We start from the raw sequence: 21,026 nt of genomic DNA, 5'->3' as shown, positions 1-21,026 counted from the left end.
TTTGGCCATCAAGAAAAACGCTACGTCTGGCACAAACCCAACACCTCTCATCACCCCGAGAACACCATCCCCACAGTGAAGCATGGTGGTGGCTACATCATGCTGTGGGGATGATTTTCATTGGCAGGGACTGGGAAACTGGTCAGATTGTAAGGAATGATGGGTGGTGCTAAATACAGGGAAATGCTTGAGGGGAAACCTGTTTGTTTCAGTCTTCCAGAGATTTGAGACTGGGACGGAGGTTCAGCTTCCAGCAGGACAATGACCCTAAGCATACTGCTAAAGCAACACTCGAGTGGTTTAAGGAGAAACATTGAAATGTCTTGGAATGGCCTAGTCAAAGCCCAGACCTCAACCCATCTGAGAATCTGTGACATGACTTAAAGATTGCTGTACACCAGCAGAACCCATCCAACTTGAAGGAGCTGGAGCAGTTTTGCCTTGAAGAAGGGGCAAAGATCCCAGTTGCTAGATGTGCCAAGCTTATAGAGACGTACCCCAAGAGACATGCAGCTGTAATTGCTGCAAAAGGTGGCTCTACAAAGTATTGACTTTGGGGGGGGGGGGGGTGAATAGTTAATCTTATTTCTTGTTTGTTTCACAATAAAAAATATTTTGCATCTTCAAAGTGGTAGGCATGTTGTGTAAATCAAATGACACAAACCCCCAAAAAATCAATTTTAATTCCAGGTTGTAAGGCAACAAAATAGGAAAAATGCCAAAGGGGGTGAATACTTTCGCAAGGCACTGTTGTAGTAAAAAGACAATGATATTAAAACTATTACTGAGGTTATTGGAAATAAATGACCAACAAACTCAGAAGTATGAAGTTCATTCATGCTAAATTAGGAGATAACTGAGAAAAGTAAAAGTCAACAGTCAGAGTTCTCAAAGGCCCCAAAAATAACTGACCTGTATGCCTAGAATGAAGTTCCCTGTGGTCAGACTAACCTTTAATAATCTTACATGTTGGTGGCTGAAAAATTCACAACTGGATATGTAGACAACGAACAAGTGGTTCACTGAAGCATTTGAAGTTTCCTAGAAAACAGATACTCGTAAATGTACAGTACTGTAATCCTCCTACCAAGTTAGACTAAAGAGATAGGAACAACGGCATTGTCTCAGTAGAGAAACACAAAACAAGATGCATGAGAAATATGCACATTTTCTTTTCCTTCACTGACATACAATCACAGTAATACTCGCACACATCATGGAAATACCACAGATTACAGACCACTTTGAGGATAATTGCTACTGCCAAAAACCAGTCCATAATCTTGTAATTTCCTCTGTGATGCATATCACTGCTAAACCAGTAAATTCGGTCTGAAATCATGAACAATTCTCCACTACCTTTACAGACTGTGAATTTACTTATTTCTTTGACTTAACTGCTTATGTGGATGGAGAACCAACAGAGGTACCACCTATCTATACAGTGTTTTACACTGGATACTTCATTTTTACATGTACTTTTCTGATTCCCAAGCCTGCTTTGCTCCATGGAGGTATCAGCCACCCCCAGTCTACCCTGGGCCTCTTAGAAAACAAAAACAGGTTACATGTGAGAGGAGGCCATGTGACGCATCTAGCTCTTTTGGTTTCTAGTAGCTATTCATTCCCTGAATTGTATCTATCCAAGTCTTAAAGGAACTCAAGGAGAGTTTGAGATGACCATATCAGTCTGGGTAAATACAGTGAGAGTAAAATGTATTTAATCCCCTGCTGATTTTGTACATTTGCCCACTGACAAAGAAATGATCAGTCTATAATTTTAATGGTAGGTGTATTTTAACAGTGAGAGACAGAATAACAGCAAAAAAATGCAGAAATACGCATTTAAAAAAAGTTATAAATTGATTTGCATGTTAATGAGGGAAATAAGTATTTGATCCCCTATCAATCAGCAAGATTTCTGGCTCCAAGGTGTCTTTTATACAGGTAACGAGCTGAGATTAGGAGCACCTGTCCACAGAAGCAATCAATCAATCAGATTCCAAACTCTCCACAATGGCCAAGACCAAAGAGCTGTCCAAGGATGTCAGGGACAAGATTGTAGACCTACACAAGGCTGGAATGGGCTATAAGACCATCGCCAAGCAGCTTGGTGAGAAGGTGACAACAGTTAGTGCGATTATTTGCAAATGGAAGAAACACAAAATAACTGTCAGTCTCCCTCGGTCTGGGGCTCCATGCAAGATCTCACCTCGTGGAGTTTCAATGATCATGAGAACGGTGAGGAATCAGCCCAGAACTACATGGGAGGATCTTGTTAATGATCTCAAGGCAGCTGGGACCATAGTCACCAAGAAAACAATTGGTAACACACTATGCCGTGAAGGACTGAAATCCTGCAGCGCCCGCAAGGTCCCCCTGCTCAAGAAAGCACATGTACAGGCCCGTCTGAAGTTTGCCAATGAACATCTGAATGATTCAGAGGAGAACTGGGTGAAAGTGTTGTGGTCAGATGAGACCAAAATCGAGCTCTTTGGCATCAACTCAACTCGCCGTGTTTGGAGGAGGAGGAATGACCCCAAGAACACCATCCCCACCGTCAAACATGGAGGTGGAAACATTATGCTTTGGGGGTGTTTTTCTGCTAAGGGGACAGGACAACTGCAACGCATCAAAGGGACGATGGACAGGGCCATGTACCATCAAATCTTGGGTGAGAACCTCCTTCCCTCAGCCAGGGCATTGAAAATGGGTCGTGGATGGGTATTCCAGCATGACAATGACCCAAAACACACAGCCAAGGCAACAAAGGAGTGGCTCAAGAAGAAGCACATTAAGGTCCTGGAGTGGCCTAGCCAGTCTCCAGACCTTAATCCCATAGAAAATCTGTGGAGGGAGCTGAAGGTTCGAGTTGCCAAACGTCAGCCTCGAAACCTTAATGACTTGGAGAGGATCTGCAAAGAGGAGTGGGACAAAATCCCTCCTGAGATGTTTGCAAACCTGGTGGCCAACTACAAGAAACGTCTGACCTCTGTGATTGCCAACAAGGGTTTTGCCACCAAGTACTAAGTCGAAGGGGTCAAATACGTATTTCACTCATTAACATGCAAATCAATTTATAACTTTTTTTAAATGCGTTTTTCTGATTTTTTTTGTTGTTATTCTGTCTCTCACTGTTAAAATACACCTACCATTAAAATTATAGACTGATCATTTCTTTGTCAGTGGGCAAACGTACAAAATCAGCAGGGGATCAAATACTTTTTTCCCTCACTGTAAGTGTCTTCTATTTTAACGTGTTGTTGATTTCCACTAGTCAAGTGGAAAATGTGCCCATTGGGTTCATTTTTATAAATGCAATTCAGGATTATCTAAAAAGGCAAATCTCACAGTCCTATAATTCCATGTGGTCAAGACTAAAGAGATGATACTCCTTTAACCAGCCCTGGTTGCTCTTTCTGCCTCGAAAGGTGATATTATTAGGCAAATGTGTAATCATCTGCATTGAATGTTCCTACTAGCTGTTCTTAGCAGTTTAGAATGTTGCTTACCAAAATAATCAAAGAGTTGTCAAGGCTGTTTCATACAAAGCATATGAAATGAATTAGTAAAGCACTAGGCTTTTATCCACACTGAAGACATATTACATTGAAAGTTTATTAAAAAAAATATTAAATACCATTGGTTGCATCTCAGTTTCCTAGTTTGTTGACATAGCCCATTTACATCAGTTCACAACGTCCTCGTTTGAACTGCTATTTCCAATTACAAATATGCAAAAGAGTATCTCTCCAAGCCTCCCCAGAAACTCAACAAAGAAAGTCAGCAAAGACAAGGCACTGACCCTCAGTTGAGTTATAGTCCATGCTCCACCTACTTTTGAAAATTACTTGTTCCAAAGAAAATTGTGAAGATCATTTACAATCCTATATTGTACTTCTAGCACACATGCAAACTGTCTGAGAAATATCAAGGAAACTAAGATTTAGTGGCATCATCTAATTGAGTAAACAATAATAATAATACACCTAAGATTCATCAACAGGATAATTGCACATAACACAGAGAACAAAGCAGGTAAGATTTACTAAATTAAATAAAAGGGAAATGAAGAAAAAACTACTTGTTTAACATTATTTTTTAAAATTTAATTTCAGGCAAAGAATTAATAAAAACATACAAAAAAAAAAAAAAGAAAAAAGCCAAGACTAAGAATTTGCTTTCACCTGTGACTTAAACTGGATTTGAATTCTGACAAGCAGAGACAAAAGGCTTGACAGGAAAATAAATAAGTAATAATAATCACAACTTATTTTTTTCCCACTGCAATCTAAATCATGCAGGTCGAACACGCACAAAAACTCAGATTTACACACACACACCTCGGTATAAAACCATATAACGCCAGACATAAAGCCTTCTTTCCATATGCAAATAGGACAACGGTGCTTAATTACTCTAGAGGCAAGGAATGCCTACTGGGAGAGCTGGGTGAGGCAACAACAAAACCAAAACCATTAAGGCGCTGCTCAGATAGACAACACTGATCCAAATGACCACTAGGAACACCCCTGCACTCCGTCTAGACCTCTCAGCATCACGACTCAAAAGATGAAAATGAGGAAAATATAATGCACGAAAGAGAGAAACGTGGGAGGTCAGATGCATGTACTTTCTAGAATCAAAAGACAAAGCACTCAGACAGGCTATCGGATTCCCAACATTCTGCAGGAACCTCCTGTAAAACTCTCTCTTGTGATAAAACCTGCCTGAGACACTCCATCTACATAATGGGAGAAGGATTTTAAAGCGGGTTTAGATGCAGATCAAGGGCTTCTCCCTATTTACCCACCGCTATGTTCTGGGAGTTATACAATTAGCTGGAAAGAAAATGATATTCTTCTGTTGTCATTTTTTTCCTCTCTCTTTAGATTAATAATCTGAATGGTTGACTTGGCGCATAAAAAAAGGGTGTATCTATTCAGCATCAGATCTTAAGTTTGATCTGCGCTGTGTTTTGCAGACAGAGACATTTAATAGCTTCTGGCACTTATAAGATTATGAACTAGTCATGTGTCTTCAGAAATGACGTCTGATGAGACGCTGAACCCCCACAATCAAAAGATGAAATGGAGTGATAATCTCTTCCCAACAAATAAATCTGTAACATCTTCAGATCCTCAATGAGCAAATGCAGCTATAGGGAGGAATGAGGGCTCTGAGACCTCAGTAAGATGTCCTTTGGGAGGTGGGGGGGGGGGGAGGGTGTATATATATATATATATATATATATATATATATATATATATAAACACATACATATTAATAAATCACAGGGAATCGTCACATATTTTTAAGTGCCAGTTCCAAATCTTATACAAATTGACGTAGCAGTAGTAGTAAAGTATACTTTTCTATTAAAGCCTCCAAGAAAGCAGAAAAGGAATGTATGCTGGCAAAAAAAAAAACAATTACGTTTTTGGGTGTTGTATGTTTACAGTTTTGTTTATTGATTTATTTTACGTTGAAGCATAACACTGGAGGAGCTGGTGTTGAAACATGCTTCTGGATTATATTACTATTTGTGTTTTATCTAGACCACCCCATTTTTGAGGATCCTGTAACACTACATTAATTAATTCATAAGGATACTTGTAATACCAGAAAGACTTGTGAATTTAAATCCAATTTCTCTGGTCAGAGATTATACCAAGCATTTTACGTAGAGGAGTACAGTGTGATTTGCATACCAAGTGCTGTCTCTCTCTGTGCTACAAACCCACTCATCTTCATACGTTATGATTTACTAGCAGACATTTTTAGCACCATGAGTCAAAGTGTGTCTGCACAGGTGACCTTGAGAGATCTCTCGGAGCCACCATGGCTGTTAACTCTGTTCAAACTGGGGATGATTGTGTTTGTCTTTCCAAGAGCCAGTCACGATACTGACATCTAGTGTAAAACTGTGCAACTGAATGGCCAGTTTAAGAAGAGATTACCTTTGGAGTTTTTGTGCAGAAACTTGTACCTGCATGGCTTATGTGCATCTGCGAATTGTTTCATAAAGGCTATATAATGGTTTTCTAATCTATAAATCATTTAAGAATGATAGACACAACCCAATTGTATTAGACAACAATGCTACAGATAGTACATTCATATCTGGGAGTTCTGTGTTTTAAAAGAACGGTAACAATTTATAAATAAAAAAATCTCAATTCATATTACACATTTTTCACACACTTCCTTCCTGCTCTTGCTGCCATAAAACCATGTTCCTGTGCAGTGCAAGAATTGAAGGTATACAATATTTCATGTTATGCCCAGTTTTACAAAAGGTAAACTGTTCATTCAAATTAGTTTATTTGGTAGTTGTTTTTCTTTTCTACTCCCCAAAAATACATATTGACATTATGTTAGTACTGACACCATTTTATCAGAATTTTAATTCTGTTAAATGTAAATTCCTATTGGAGACTACAGTTCCCTCTGAAAAGATCATTAGAAATGGGTTATCATAGCAAACAAGGTTCATTATAGTCAGCCTGTTCTGTGACACATGATACATATGCCCTGCTGCAAATGGGGCTACAACCACTGTTTAATGTATACATTCAATATCATATATAATAAAGTGCCATTAAATAAAACTCTTAATTGTTAACATTTACAGTTAAGTACATTGTAGCTGATGTATAACTATGTCATGGTTTAATAAATAAAATAATCCAGGAAATAAAAGAATAGTTCATGGAAAATCAATTTTTGGAGTGTGTCCGAGATACTTTCTCATATTTAAATTCTATATTCATGTACAATAACACAGTAGCTCAGTGTAATTCAGAAGTGTAGGTGTTGAGGAGTAGTGACATGAAATCTTCTTTCTAGGCCAAATTTCTCATGATCTGTCAAACATTTAGAATATGGCCCTGGGTCAATTGTACAAAAGCACTCTCTGCTGACTTATGCTAAATATGTTTCCCCCTATTCAAATACAGTCTTATCACTGGCAAGCAAAACAGCACTGCGATACATGCCTGGACATATCGAGGTATGCAGTAAATCCATCTCTGTTAAAACCACTGATTATATAGATGCGTTTATTTGTATATATTATGAGAAAAGGATGACGGATGGTCCTGCTTCATCACTCCCCTTAAGAGAAGTGATGCATTAGTTTCCCCTATTCCTCTCATTGGAGCCTGTAGAAGAACCTGGCACAGTATCTGGAGTTTCAAGGATCTCAGAGGCTGTCAATTACGATAAGCTGCTAGTATGCTTTTTGTAGCTGTTTTGGCTATACATCAAAGCCCCAAAAAATGAATTTCTTAGCAAACAATATACATATATAAAAGGATCTTATATATATCTATATATATCTATATATATATATATATATATCTATATATATCTATATATATCTATCTATATATATATATATATATATGTGTGTTTGTGTTCAGACCTCCAAATAAGGCTACAGATGTGAAACTACCCCATTTTACTTGTCCTATAATATCTAATCCGGTAGGAATTTCTGAGAACCTAAACATGGCTGGGTCTGACCAGCACTCAAATGGGAGACCTCTAAGGGAAACCAAGTTGTTGTGGACAAGAACATTACACTTCTCTTCTGGCGGGACAGAAAGTTCAAACCATTGGGATCCACTAGGACACACTAACTGAGATCCTTGTCCATACTGTTAACAACTACATTCCTTTGCACTTTTAACCCCCATGTCACAGCAACATCCAAGAAATAGGATACAAGAACAGGTGTACACAATATCCTCTTAGCCTAATAAGAACTCTTTGCTCATTGCTTTACTCACTTCTCTGACAAAAGAGTTCTTAATCTCACTGGAATTTCCTCATTAAACAAAAACAGAGGCTGGTAATCATGAACATTTTAATCCTCTGCCCAAAACATTCTTCATTTAGGTTTGAAAATAAAAAGCATTTCGGATTTAACATAGATATTTTTCTCTTTGCATGCCAGTCCTTCAAAGACTATATTAGCATAACTGGATATTTGTGGCCTGGCACAAGTATTATTTTGTATTGTGAAACCACAAAGGGTTTAACACACATGAAAAATACCCTTTGATTACCACTTAATTACTTAGGGATTATACGAGAATTAGCCTTTTTAATCTATTGGGTTACACTTATCACATTGGTTCTACCAGTTTTATGGTAGAACTACGGATTCAGTTTCAGTGAAATGTACACTTCTCAAGTCACTGTACTAATTCCATACAACACTTTTAAAGCAAAGAGACATCGGCAGTTAAAACTCTGCAGTAACAGATGCTCTGCCACCTGCAGTGCTAAAGTTACCTATCATTATACATAGAATAGGCATGAGAAATACAGTTACCAGAAAGCATTGCACCTTTCCACCATCGTCTGGCATTGTATCTGTGTTATACATACAGTGAGGGAAAAAAGTATTTGATCCCCTGCTGATTTTGTACATTTGCCCACTGACAAAGAAATGATCAGTCTATAATTTTAATGGTAGGTGTATTTTAACAGTGAGAGACAGAATGACAACAAAAAAATCCAGAAAAACGCATTTAAAAAAAGTTATTTGCATGTTAATGAGGGAAATAAGTATTTGACCCCTTCGACTTAGTACTTGGTGGCAAAACCCTTGTTGGCAATCACAGAGGTCAGACGTTTCTTGTAGTTGGCCACCAGGTTTGCACACATCTCAGGAGGGATTTTGTCCCACTCCTCTTTGCAGATCCTCTCCAAGTCATTAAGGTTTCGAGGCTGACGTTTGGCAACTCGAACCTTCAGCTCCCTCCACAGATTTTCTATGGGATTAAGGTCTGGAGACTGGCTAGGCCACTCCAGGACCTTAAATGTGCTTCTTCTTGAGCCACTCCTTTGTTGCCTTGGCTGTGTGTTTTGGGTCATTGTCATGCTGGAATACCCATCCACGACCCATTTTCAATGTCCTGGCTGAGGGAAGGAGGTTCTCACCCAAGATTTGACGGTACATGGCCCCGTCCATCGTCCCTTTGATGCGGTGCAGTTGTCCTGTCCCCTTAGCAGAAAAACACCCCCAAAGCATAATGTTTCCACCTCCATGTTTGATGGTGGGGATGGTGTTCTTGGGGTCATTCCTCCTCCTCCAAACACGGCGAGTTGAGTTGATGCCAAAGAGCTCGATTTTGGTCTCATCTGACCACAACACTTTCACCCAGTTCTCCTCTGAATCATTCAGATGTTCATTGGCAAACTTCAGACGGGCCTGTACATGTGCTTTCTTGAGCAGGGGGACCTTGCGGGCGCTGCAGGATTTCAGTCCTTCACGGCATAGTGTGTTACCAATTGTTTTCTTGGTGACTAAGGTCCCAGCTGCCTTGAGATCATTAACAAGATCCTCCCGTGTAGTTCTGGGCTGATTCCTCACCGTTCTCATGATCATTTAAACTCCACAAGGTGAGATCTTGCATGGAGCCCCAGACCGAGGGAGACTGACAGTTATTTTGTGTTTCTTCCATTTGCGAATAATCGCACCAACTGTTGTCACCTTCTCACCAAGCTGCTTGGCAATGGTCTTATAGCCCATTCCAGCCTTGTGTAGGTCTACAATCTTGTTCCTGACAACCTTGAACAGCTCTTTGGTCTTGGCCATGGTGGAGAGTTTGGAATCTGATTGATTGCTTCTGTGGACAGGCGTCTTTTATACAGGTAACGAGCTGAGATTAGGAGCTCTCCCTTTAAGAGAGTGCTCCTAATCTCAGCTCGTTACCTGTATAAAAGATACCTGGGAGCCAGAAATCTTGCTGATTGATAAGGGATCAAATACTTATTTCCCTCATTAACATGCAAATCAATTTATAACTTTTTTGAAATGCGTTTTTCTGGATTTTTTTGCTGTTATTCTGTCTCTCACTGTTAAAATACACCTACCATTAAAATTATAGACTGATCATTTCTTTGTCAGTGGGCAAACGTACAAAATCAGCAGGGGATCAAATACTTTTTTCCCCTCACTGTACCACCAAGTCTAAAGAAAGTGACATAATATTCTCAGTTACCGTTTCGTGCTCAGATATCACAGGCTTTACATTAAATTAATTAGATTGTCTGCAGCTGATTATTCTGTAAAATTCACTCAGACTCAACTCTGGTGGCCATTTTCCCCTCTGTTGCCATGGTTCAAGTCAATTTGACAGACTGTTGTGGAGATTCACAAAGAACACAGCGCCACGGCTTCATTTCAAGGTAGGTAATATCCACTGGATTAACAAATGTAATCTTGGCACAAGAGTTTTTAAGTAACTAAAGCCCCATTCACACTGAAATGCCTGAAAATTGCAGGCAACGTTTGCCTGTTTTTTTCCTGTTGCACCTCAATCACACTGGCTTTGAATGCCGGAAAAATGCCGGCAAGGATGCATTCACAGAGAAAACAGAGACTGCCGCAAGAGCACTGTGGCCGTGGGACCGAGACACTATAGAAGCCCGTGGATCCGGAGAGCAAACCCGGACCGTCACTCTGGACGTGTCTGTACAAGTGCGATCATTTCCCTGCTTTGCCAGTTTCGTTCCATTGTGTTTACTGGGCTATTGGTTCTAACCAGGGCGCCGGTTCGGTTCAGACTCACTACCAAAATCAAGTCAAGGAGGGGAAAACAATCATGACATTACATTGTGTGCATTTCAATATCTTCCAGAAGTCTGGGTTTGCAGATCTGCGACTGATCGATTGCTCAAAACAACTTATTTTTTTATTTTTTATTTTTTTAAGTTTACTGCATTAAAATAAAATAAAATAATTTGAAAAAAACTACCATCAGTGTCACTGTAATGCAGTCTAAAGGTTCGTTCCTGTGTTTCCTATTCAGTGCGGTTCGGTTCTTTTGGGGAAGAGTGACGGATACATTGTTTCATAGCAAATTAACCAAACCGTTTTTGTTTGAAACAAACCCAGTGTGAGGGGGTAACACGTTTGCCTGTATAGAGATATTATATTTTGCATGATTTATTGCTATAAAACATCTGACATGTGTGACATTAGTTAGCATTACATACGCCAACCTGTTGGTTCATCAATAACATTGCTGCGACTATATTATTTTCAACCTCCGCCATTTCTAACGACCCGGTCCGTTTTTCGTTACGATCACAACTTCATGGTCAAAGGTGGCTCAACCTTGTCGTGTTGTGGTTGCAAGAATGAGCCCCTATTCTGTCGACACGCAAGGACTTGATGCTGAATTTGCCGGCAATCATATTCCTGCTCAATTCACACAGACACGTTGCCTTCAAATTGCCGGCAATTAGACTAGGAACCTTGCTGGAAAATTGACGGCAATAACCCATTCACACAGACCATGCAGGCAACAAAATGCTGCCTAATTGCCGGCAATTTTTTCAGTGTGAATGGGGTTTAAGTCTCTTGAGAAGTCAATGGATGAATATAATACTAGGGGCCGGATTAAATCAAATCTTTGACACACCACCTAATTGAAAACTGCAGAACTGTACTCAGTTGCAGATACATTTTTAGTAAGATGCCACTTTCTTCTAAATCATGAATTAAACTATTTTCTATTAGCGGGTGGGTCAAAATTTGAATTTATTCCGGCCCTAGTTTCAGTAACTTCGCAATACCTGTTATTTAGTTTCATCATTTTATTTGAGGATGCAAGAAGATGGTATCACAGGATACTTATCAAAAGCAATGCTGATACCGGCCCGCTCTCATTTATCCGCCACTTTTTAATCTGCCAAATATCAACAAGAAGGAATTTATTCTCATTATAAAATGACTCGATAATCCTCCAAATTTGCAAACCTCAATACAGCAAAGTGGTTTGAATCTCAGGACTTGTTAAACTAACGCCACATTTATAGTGTCCCACCCCATACGATGAGGTATAAAGTGGATCTATAATTAATAAGCTCCAAGGAACAGCTCTTCGTGAATACAAGAAAAGTGAATTATGTCTTATGTGAGCAGTCTTTTTCTGCTTTGACCCAATGTTAAGAGGATACAGTTAAAACAATAATAATGCAGATCACTGTCTCCTCCATCAAATAAAAGGGGAAATAGCAACACAGCAGCAAAGAATATCATTGGCGATACAACTAATTTAAAAAGTAAAAATTTTAAAAAATGTAACTCGCTAGTTTGAGAAATTCATACAGATCACCAGCATTTTTCTGAGATGAGGACCTGACTTGGACTAATCCATTTGTCTTTTAGTAAAGATAAAAGAACGAGAAATGAGAACAGCCTGTAATGAAATAAAATGAGCAATGCAGATGTTAGTAAGCCCAACCAATTAAAAGAGCAGGGAGCACATGATACAATGGCAGTTTTTGAGCTTAAGTTTCATCATTTAGGGCTGACAGATGTTTCAGACTTATCTGTCTGTGGTCTTAAGTGGCATAACTTTGGTTCAAAACCCATGAGTCACAGTTTCTGTTTACACAGAGGCAGGCAGCTCACTGAAGCCCTACATGTTCAATTAAGACAATGCTAAATTGCTACCTTCACTCCTGCAGTTACATACATCTGACCTCAATGTAGATTGTGAAGCACAGAAGGATGATGTGGTCTCATTCTGTATAGTATGACACCTGCCCCTTGCCAATATCTGGAATTTAGTGATTGCCAACTACATTGCAAGATGATGAATGACTAAGCATATGAAACCCACTTACAGGGTGAACAGAACTACAGTTGGCCTCGAGTTGGCTCTTTAAATAGTTTAAAAGTCAAGTACATAGCACCAATGCATAAGCACCTTGATCAACACTATTTACATAAACACATACATACATATTCATTATTAATTATCTAATCAAACTCAGTACCTTCGGAGGTGTCTATTTTGATTCCAGTATTCATCATTTACAACAGAATAATTATTATGTTCCACTGGTTAAATAATACAAAGGCATTTCAATGAAATAATAAATGGCCACTACAACTTTGAACTTCATGTTGCTTCTGTAGGCCAATCAGATGACTTAGATGACTTACAACTTCTTAAAGGCTTCCTTTATTTAGTAGGGAATCTACAGGAGATTGAAATCCTAAATTTCTTCTATTGATGATGTATACCTGTACAGCAGAAAAATAAAACAAAATGGGAAACAGAATGTCAGTGCTTAACCTGCACACATTTAAAGAAGCCCTAATGGCCTTGCTATACAAGTCCTGAGGGTGTTTGCTCTTCCTGAATGTGAATAACACATTGTGCCAAAAACACAGAGTGACCAAAATGCGGTTTGTGACAAGTCTAGTCAAAGCAAGTGCGGTCAGACGATGTTACATCAAGCTTGAAGAAGTACTGTATTATTCATAATCAACACAACTGCCATCTTCCCACAAGTGATGAAAAGTTTCAGTCCAAATAAAATGATGCTATATTTCCAGGAGAGCAAAATATATATTCAGACCTATAAATACACATAAAAGCAAAGTTCAAACTCAGAAAAGCTGCTCAGTAATGTTTGTTGTATTGTATCAACAGCAGTCAGTCATGTACATTTTGTTTCAATTGTATAATGCCTTCAGGGTGGAACATGTTCTTTTATCCTAAAAAAATGTCCATGCATAGCACAATTACCCTTCCCATATTTCTTTTCTAAATCCATACACCTCCTACAGACATTTCCTGAAGTATTTTTCCTAACTTAACATCCTGGATTTGGACTGTAGGTTCAACACAGACATTTAACTTCTCTGCAAACCTGAACATGCAACATACACGCTTTACAAAACACTCCATACAAAAACATAGCCATGAGAGATCAGCTCAACATATAAATGAAGTGCATACAAGAGTTCACAGTGCCTAAATTAATACATTAAACTAATATTAGGACAAGCTGAAGGACTAACACGTTTCAACACAGACTTTTTTTTTTAATCTCTGAAAGCATGCAAAACATGTTTCTATAGGTTAAATACTTTGTAACGATAGGGGTGGGTTCTGTCTGCTGAAGAAAAAAAATAGAAAAAAAGTGTGTTGCTCTTTTAGTGATAAACATAGAAGGCACTGTGCTTCTAAAATGTTAAGAAATATACATATAGAAATAAAAACTAATTGACTGGTCACAAAGTTCACATGACCCAATACCTCGGAAAGTATGCAAGGGTTATAATTGAGTGACAGCCAACAGATATGTGACCTCTCAGACTTGGCCACCTAGAAAACTATTAATTGAAAACACTGGAAACATGCTGATAAATTAAACATATCCTTCCGATACTAGCTAGATGATATTCATTTTTATATATTTTTTATGTAATTAGGTTAGTCAATGGACTGCAAAGTTTTTGCTCAGACATTGTTTGCAAGATATGTAACATAACACAAGCTAACACTGGGGCTGCAACCTATAATGATTCACAACGGTTTAGTTTTTAGTTTTTTTTTTCGGGATAAATAATATAAACTTTCTCGAGGGTCTCAATGTCATTACAAGACAAACAAATATGTAACTGTAAATTATTAATTAGCAGAAAGACATTAGTACTGGGAATCCACTTTTTAAAAAGCATACTTCAAAAAGCATCTTAGTAGGGCACTAGGAGCCAAGTTGATGTTAAACTTTCTAAATAAGGTTTAATCCTCTGAAACTGTACTGAGAGGATACTAAGCTGTGACAAAATGCTTCTTACAAACAACCAGCCAATAAAACAGAAATACTTCAACATTATATGACAGGTTTATTAGGATTTATCTTGTTTGAGTTCTGTGGTTAAACCTCCAGAAGGGTATTACTGACTGCATTCTGGCTGGAGTGCAGTTCACTTAATTTTAAGTCCCGGGCTTGTGGTTATCTTTGTCATCTATGAATCACACCCCAGCTTCATTGCAAGAGGATGTGCTTTCCACACTTCGGGGTCCTTAATATATTTCCTGGTAAAAGAGAAAATGCTTTTGGAGGGTTAAGTTTTTTTTTTAATGTAATTAAAGAATCTTACAGATAGACCAGTCTGATCATTTACCTGCAGAACAACAATAAGAGAGTTCTGAAGTGGTCCAGAAGATATAGCCAATTCAAATCCAGCCACATCCTTAGTCAGTTGAGACCAAGAGCAACTATAGAGACTATTGGCTGAGCACTGTTGTGACTGGATCCATGGATAACCACACATCTGCTAAAGGACTGCAGTGTGGAAAGAAGTTGATTGCTTGGTGAAGAACATTTACAATGATAGTTGTGCATCGACATTCTCTCACAGGCTGATGCAAGAGGTTGTTGTAGTATTTTGTATTATTGTTATTATTAATAGTAGTAGTATTCATTAGAAAAGCTATTATATAAGTACTAACTGGCTATTTTCAGAGGCTTAAGAGTAAAATAACATAGGATACTATTTATTTATTTTAAATGGAATAATGTGTTGGTGTAATTCAAAAGCTGTATATAATCTGTACTAACGTTGTCTATTTCCTTATTTGTTGTGTCTGTTGTTTTTAAGCATTTAATGTTGATCTTTTCAATATCTTTTGCAATATTTGCAGCATAATAAACATAAAAAGGTATACCTTTATATATATAAAAAGCAATTAAGAATTAACCAAATCAAGAATTAAAAGTTTACAAAACTAGCCTCTGCAACCATACACTGTATTGAAACATGTTTACATAAGCCTGCATAAAGGCGTCTGCTGAGAAATGGATCCCATTTGCCTTCTGGGTAAACTATTGGCAATATGTCCACCTCATACTAAATTAATTACACAGGCAATCCTCTCACAGCTTGCCCACAGGGAAAATCAGGCACAGTATGTTCTTTCAACTAAGAAAATATATATTTAATAAATCAGGCTGTTATAATACATTTTGCAACATCTAAAACAGTTATATCAATTTCACGGCTAGAGTTGCCAGTAAGTTACTGCACTTATAGTGACAAAGCAAAGTGTCATTTTGTAAATATTACATAAAAATGCATTTACTGTGATTATTCCAGTACACTGCTGTATAATGTGGTAACAGTTACTGAGCTCTTAGTGCTGTATTGACACACTGGACAGTTTTTGAATCATACACACATTTCAATTTTATTGTAGCCCATTTCAATGGAACATCTAGAGTTGTCAGAATTTGGGCTGGCCAGAATTCGAACCTACAAACTCCTACATTAGATATCAGTGTCACACCCACTGTATCCGTATACCACCCTGTAGGGCTAGGGAATACTAGCATATATTTTCTGATTAGCAATTTCTGCATACCATAAACTACATTCATGATGTTGTGAATTAACTTGCAAGGCCTATGGACAAATGCAGTATGTTAGGACATACATGATTTCTCATGATACATTTACTTCCATGCGTTGGCAGTGGTGGTTACAAAACTATCTCAGTCCCAGAACTACAACCAAGCTAAAAATGGAAGAATCTTAAAGTATGAACCATTCCCACAATGGCCACCAAGCTTATAACGATAGTTATGGCTCCAAATGTCAGACAGCAAGTCCAATAATGATTTCAATACATTATTGTGCCGGGTTTTTACAATACCAACCAGTTCTAGACATACATGGAAAACTGCATTTCTGTCATTAAAATAAATGTTCATATTGTTTGTGAATGCTTACTTCCTTACCAGAGAATGAGTGTCCTAGAAATCCAGGCAATTTATAACAAAAAACATACAGAAAACACAATAAAACAATAGAGAGTCTAATTCACAGCATTTGTACAGGGTGGTGTAACATACAAGTGTGAACTAGCAGTTTTTCTAAAAAGATCCAGCAGTGATGGTTGTAAATTGTAATCCTGAAAAACAGTGTAATGTTTAGAGCAGTGCGGGACTTTCTTACAGCAAAGAGAGAGCAATGCATTCATGATGTGTTACAAAACCAGTGGGTATAATACAGCTCTTCAATAACACTAACTACACAAAAACACAAGGTATAGCATTTCGAAGCTGGCTTCAAGAGAAGGAAACGAATACATCAGAGTTCTGAACGCATATCAGGACACAAACAACAACATGTGCATTCCTATGTATTAACAACATAATAATCCCATAATAAGGATATAACTATCTGAACAGGTCATTAAAATAATAATTTCCACTATGAAAAAACGCTGATATTAAATAATGGTTACTGTGCCAGCAAAAAGGCATTTGAAGGAAACTTCACCTGCAGAGTATTGTGTTATCTCTTCTATAACCTCAAGAAACTTCCTCATTCCAAAACTCTTATATTCAAAAGTAAAGGCACCATGAAGGGATGTGTCAGCAACATATTGTAATGTGATGAAAGTCCGCTGATCCTACAAACTCAGTTTCAGCGCAAGTAATGTTTTTCTCCAGGACAATAAAACATATCCTTCTGAATTAAACAATTGAGAAATATGATGAGTACCTTCCCAGAAATACAGATTAATGTTGCTCATCATTGACTGAATTGGTTATCAAAACCTTCAAAATTAATACTGTTTGTCATCTGAGTAGGCTGTATTAGGTTACTAAAACAGGGCTACAGAATCAGAGAGTAATGACTTACCTGCAGTTGTATTATCCTGGCCATGATCCATTTCCTTGCTCTAATGTTCATTACTTTAAATACTCACTTAAAATACACATTCTTTGTTGTAAAAATCACATTTAACCAAAGGATACAGGGATTGTTGCTGTCTATATTACAGTTGTCCAGTAGGAGGGCGATTCCATCTAACTCTCGAACCTTCAGAATAAAGAGAGAAGTTGAAATGTAAGTTTACTCGATACAGTATGAACATATCTTTTCATTTACTGGGGAAAATCACCTTCATTTTGAAATCTGAACAACAAAGAGTGTAGTAATACCAATAAATAAATAACCTTACAGTTTGTCCATTTTGTTTCATAATTAAAACAATGTTCCTAGCCATGTGCATTGTGATTAGAACTTCTTATAATTAAACAATGCAATACGGATCACAAATTGGTGTTATTTTTTATATGGCAAAAAGTGTTTAACGAAAAAGAAAGAAAATCAACAAATAAGTGCTTTTACCTACTGCTCAAAAATGGCAACAGGACTTTCTACTTCTGCCTCAGTAAGTGGAGGAACAAGTTTACAGACCAAAGTGATCATATGTCCCATGTATATATTTGGTTGGGATTGATAAAAAGCATTTTGGTGCCATGCTGACATATTCCTCCTGGTATTTCCTCTCTTTCACATTTAACTACTACCTTCACAGTTATCTTGGCAAAAAACAACCTCATCTGAAACAATAACTAAGAATCAAATAGAAGGAGATACTCAACTGGTAAGAAATCAAATACCAGAAAAATACAGATTTGTATAAACTACTAATTTAAACAAGCATCAAATCAAGCTCTCTTAACTCCTAGATAAAAAATTACTTCATCTGAAATCATATGGAGCCAAAGGATGCATTTCTGATACAGGCTAACAGTAAATGACAGCTAGTTAAACATTGGAAACCTTTATAAGTCTGTTTAGACCAGAGGTTTCTGATTCCTGCAAACTATATGCATTAAACACATTAGAAGCATTGAATGGATGAAACCAAGAGATTTTCATTTTATTTTTTAAGCAAAGTATGTAGACTACACTATGTAATTTGTTACTGTCTCATTCTGAAGGATTCCCATTTAATGTTAATGCTATATATAAAGAAAAGTGGAGGAGGAGGAGAAGAATGAGGAGGAGAAAAAGAAGAACAAGATCTTCAAGCAGTCACAGCTGCAAAGTAAGCTTTATTGCAGCTAGCTCTGTTGTGTTATGGCTATTTCAAGTTTGCTAGCAGTTTAGGGCGCACTGTTACACTCACTCTCACAACAAACACATTTTATGTTCTACTTAGTACAGGACTTAATACCTGAAGCCACAGGAAGGAAGAGAAACCGATACACATGCTTCACTGGAGTCAGAAGGAAATTATAAGCATGGTTTTGCAGATTATTTGGAATGATGAGCTTCCTGGTTTTTAAATGGTCACTATTATTGTCTGAAAAGGTGCTATTCCCGGCCTCATTTGTAATAAAGAAGGAATCAGAATCTAACTGGAACGCAGTTTGAGATGCTACTCAACATGCAGTCAGTATATATATATTTTTTTTTAAAGACTGAAAACAAAAGGTTGCCAGTTAGAAAGAAGCCACCTGCATGAACGTATAAATGAAAGTCAAGTGGAAGTGAATACACTATATAGATAAATATGACTGTTTATTTTGGAAACGCTCATAAATCATCTAATGCCACCATGTTCATCCATATCTGCAGCCAATCTGATTTAGAGGCGTATTGTTCCCACTGGTGCCTCTATTCCCAAAGTCCAGCTTCTATAGCTGGCGGCATACTGACCTCTCTTCCGACTGAAAGAAAACCAAGTGCTCTTTCACACTTGGCCAAACCACCTAACTACCCTGAAACCTAAAACCTAGGTTGGGACAACCCTCCAATTATCATTGCAGCATGTCCCAGATTTTCAAAAGGTTCTTAATTGGTTCCCTCTAATTGTCATTGACAACTTTGGAATTTGACACCTGACAAGATTAGTCACCGATAAAGGGGTGCTGGGGTCACTCTGCTTGTGCCTCATTGTATGTGGTTAAATCCTGTGTCTCAGGACTCGCAGTAATTAACACAACTTGGTACCCTAGGTCTCTGAATGGATGATGCTGGAGGCACTGCAAGCTTATCTTCCCTATGCAGTAACAACACACACATTTGCAGAAATTGCTCCGAACCTTCAGGCTGCAGTATTGATGACATGACATATTTTATTTACATTGAAATTGCAGTGGTCCAGGCATATTCATAATCACAAATATGCATCTCATACATAATACCCTTGGTTTTTATGCATGGAAAACCAATGCAACTTCAGAATTCAAACAAAGTTATGCCAACTATAAGCTCCACTAGTGTATAAAGTGCTCTTTGCATCCCGGTGTTAAAACAACATGTCTTAACATTGATATAAATCGATGTTTTCTCTTGTGATATCAGACTGAGGTGAATAATAGCATAATTGCATTTATTGTGTGGTTTATACAGCAGCCATCTCAGTGGCAAATGGAAGGCTGCACATTTCAAACATACTATATAAATACAAACTATGTGAATCATGTGATCATGTCTTCATGTCACGTCAAGCTTGGAGTAAGAATTAACTGCATCATAGATAAGCTAAAATATATATTTTAGAAGCACTCCTCAAACTAGACCAATTATCAATCACTTTACAGAGCTACTATTCAAGGCCTGCTTCGTAAAACAAAGCTTCCCAAATATATTCCAATTGCACTCCAAACATTGTTACATTATCTTAAAACAAAGGATTCTTAAATAACTCACAAATCAAATTACAACTCTACAAATTATGACTGTAAAGCAGGCCAGGAACCACTGCAAGGTCAGGTAATCTGATTGTCCCTCAGCCAGTCCAACGAAATAAGATCTGCACAGAGAGCCCTAATTTAAGCTTCTCTACTACTAGAGATTTGGAGTTAAATATATACGGTTGATATTATTTCAAAAAAGCATACTTTCTTTACAAGCCTGGCTTCATTTCCATAATGTGTAGATATACAGACGCTACACTAACAGACCACAAACTGAGTAGGAAAAAAAGAAGGTTAAACGGATTGACTCCAAAACCAGGAGGAGGGGATAGTTTGTTCATCGCTCGACACTGAAATCTCTGATAACACTGGAGTGCATTTAATAGGGTGTAAAATACTAATCTGACCTCAACCTTACATGCCATTTGTGTACATTTACACTGATGGTGTATTGTCGGTATTTGCAGTACACAATCACAGTTGAAGTTTTAGTATTATAAACTCTTTTATCTTTGTATCTGTATTTGTGCCTGTTTACCATAAAACCTCTTCCTAATTCCTCAGGCGTCTAGACACAATGAGAAAATAATCCTCTCTGCGGTTACAAACTTCTATAGTATAACTGATATTGACATCAGGGGGACAACTTTTAAGGTCATTGTAACTGAATTATGATGTATTCTTTTAAAAAAAAAAAAAAAAAAAAAAAAAAAAAGCACCCTGCAAAAGTGTTGTAGTCAATTGAGGATTAAAAAATG

At 37.7% G+C, this 21,026-nt stretch overlaps 1 protein-coding gene across 1 annotated transcript in view; it reads right to left on the bottom strand.

Annotated features, from left to right (window-relative positions):
• atxn10 (ataxin 10) overlaps positions 1-21,026 on the bottom strand; it is a 73,154-nt gene that overhangs the window by 17,933 nt on the left and 34,195 nt on the right. The window contains exon 10 of the mRNA XM_066724328.1: positions 17,590-17,653. Within this exon, the coding sequence (XP_066580425.1) occupies positions 17,590-17,653 (64 nt within the window). The remainder of the gene's footprint in view (positions 1-17,589; positions 17,654-21,026) is intronic.

Source organism: Amia ocellicauda, chromosome 15 (assembly GCF_036373705.1).
Source record: "Amia ocellicauda isolate fAmiCal2 chromosome 15, fAmiCal2.hap1, whole genome shotgun sequence".
Lineage (NCBI taxonomy): Eukaryota > Metazoa > Chordata > Actinopteri > Amiiformes > Amiidae > Amia > Amia ocellicauda.
The sequence above is the reverse complement of the archived record's forward strand: the minus strand, read 5'-3'. Positions and strand labels throughout refer to the sequence as shown.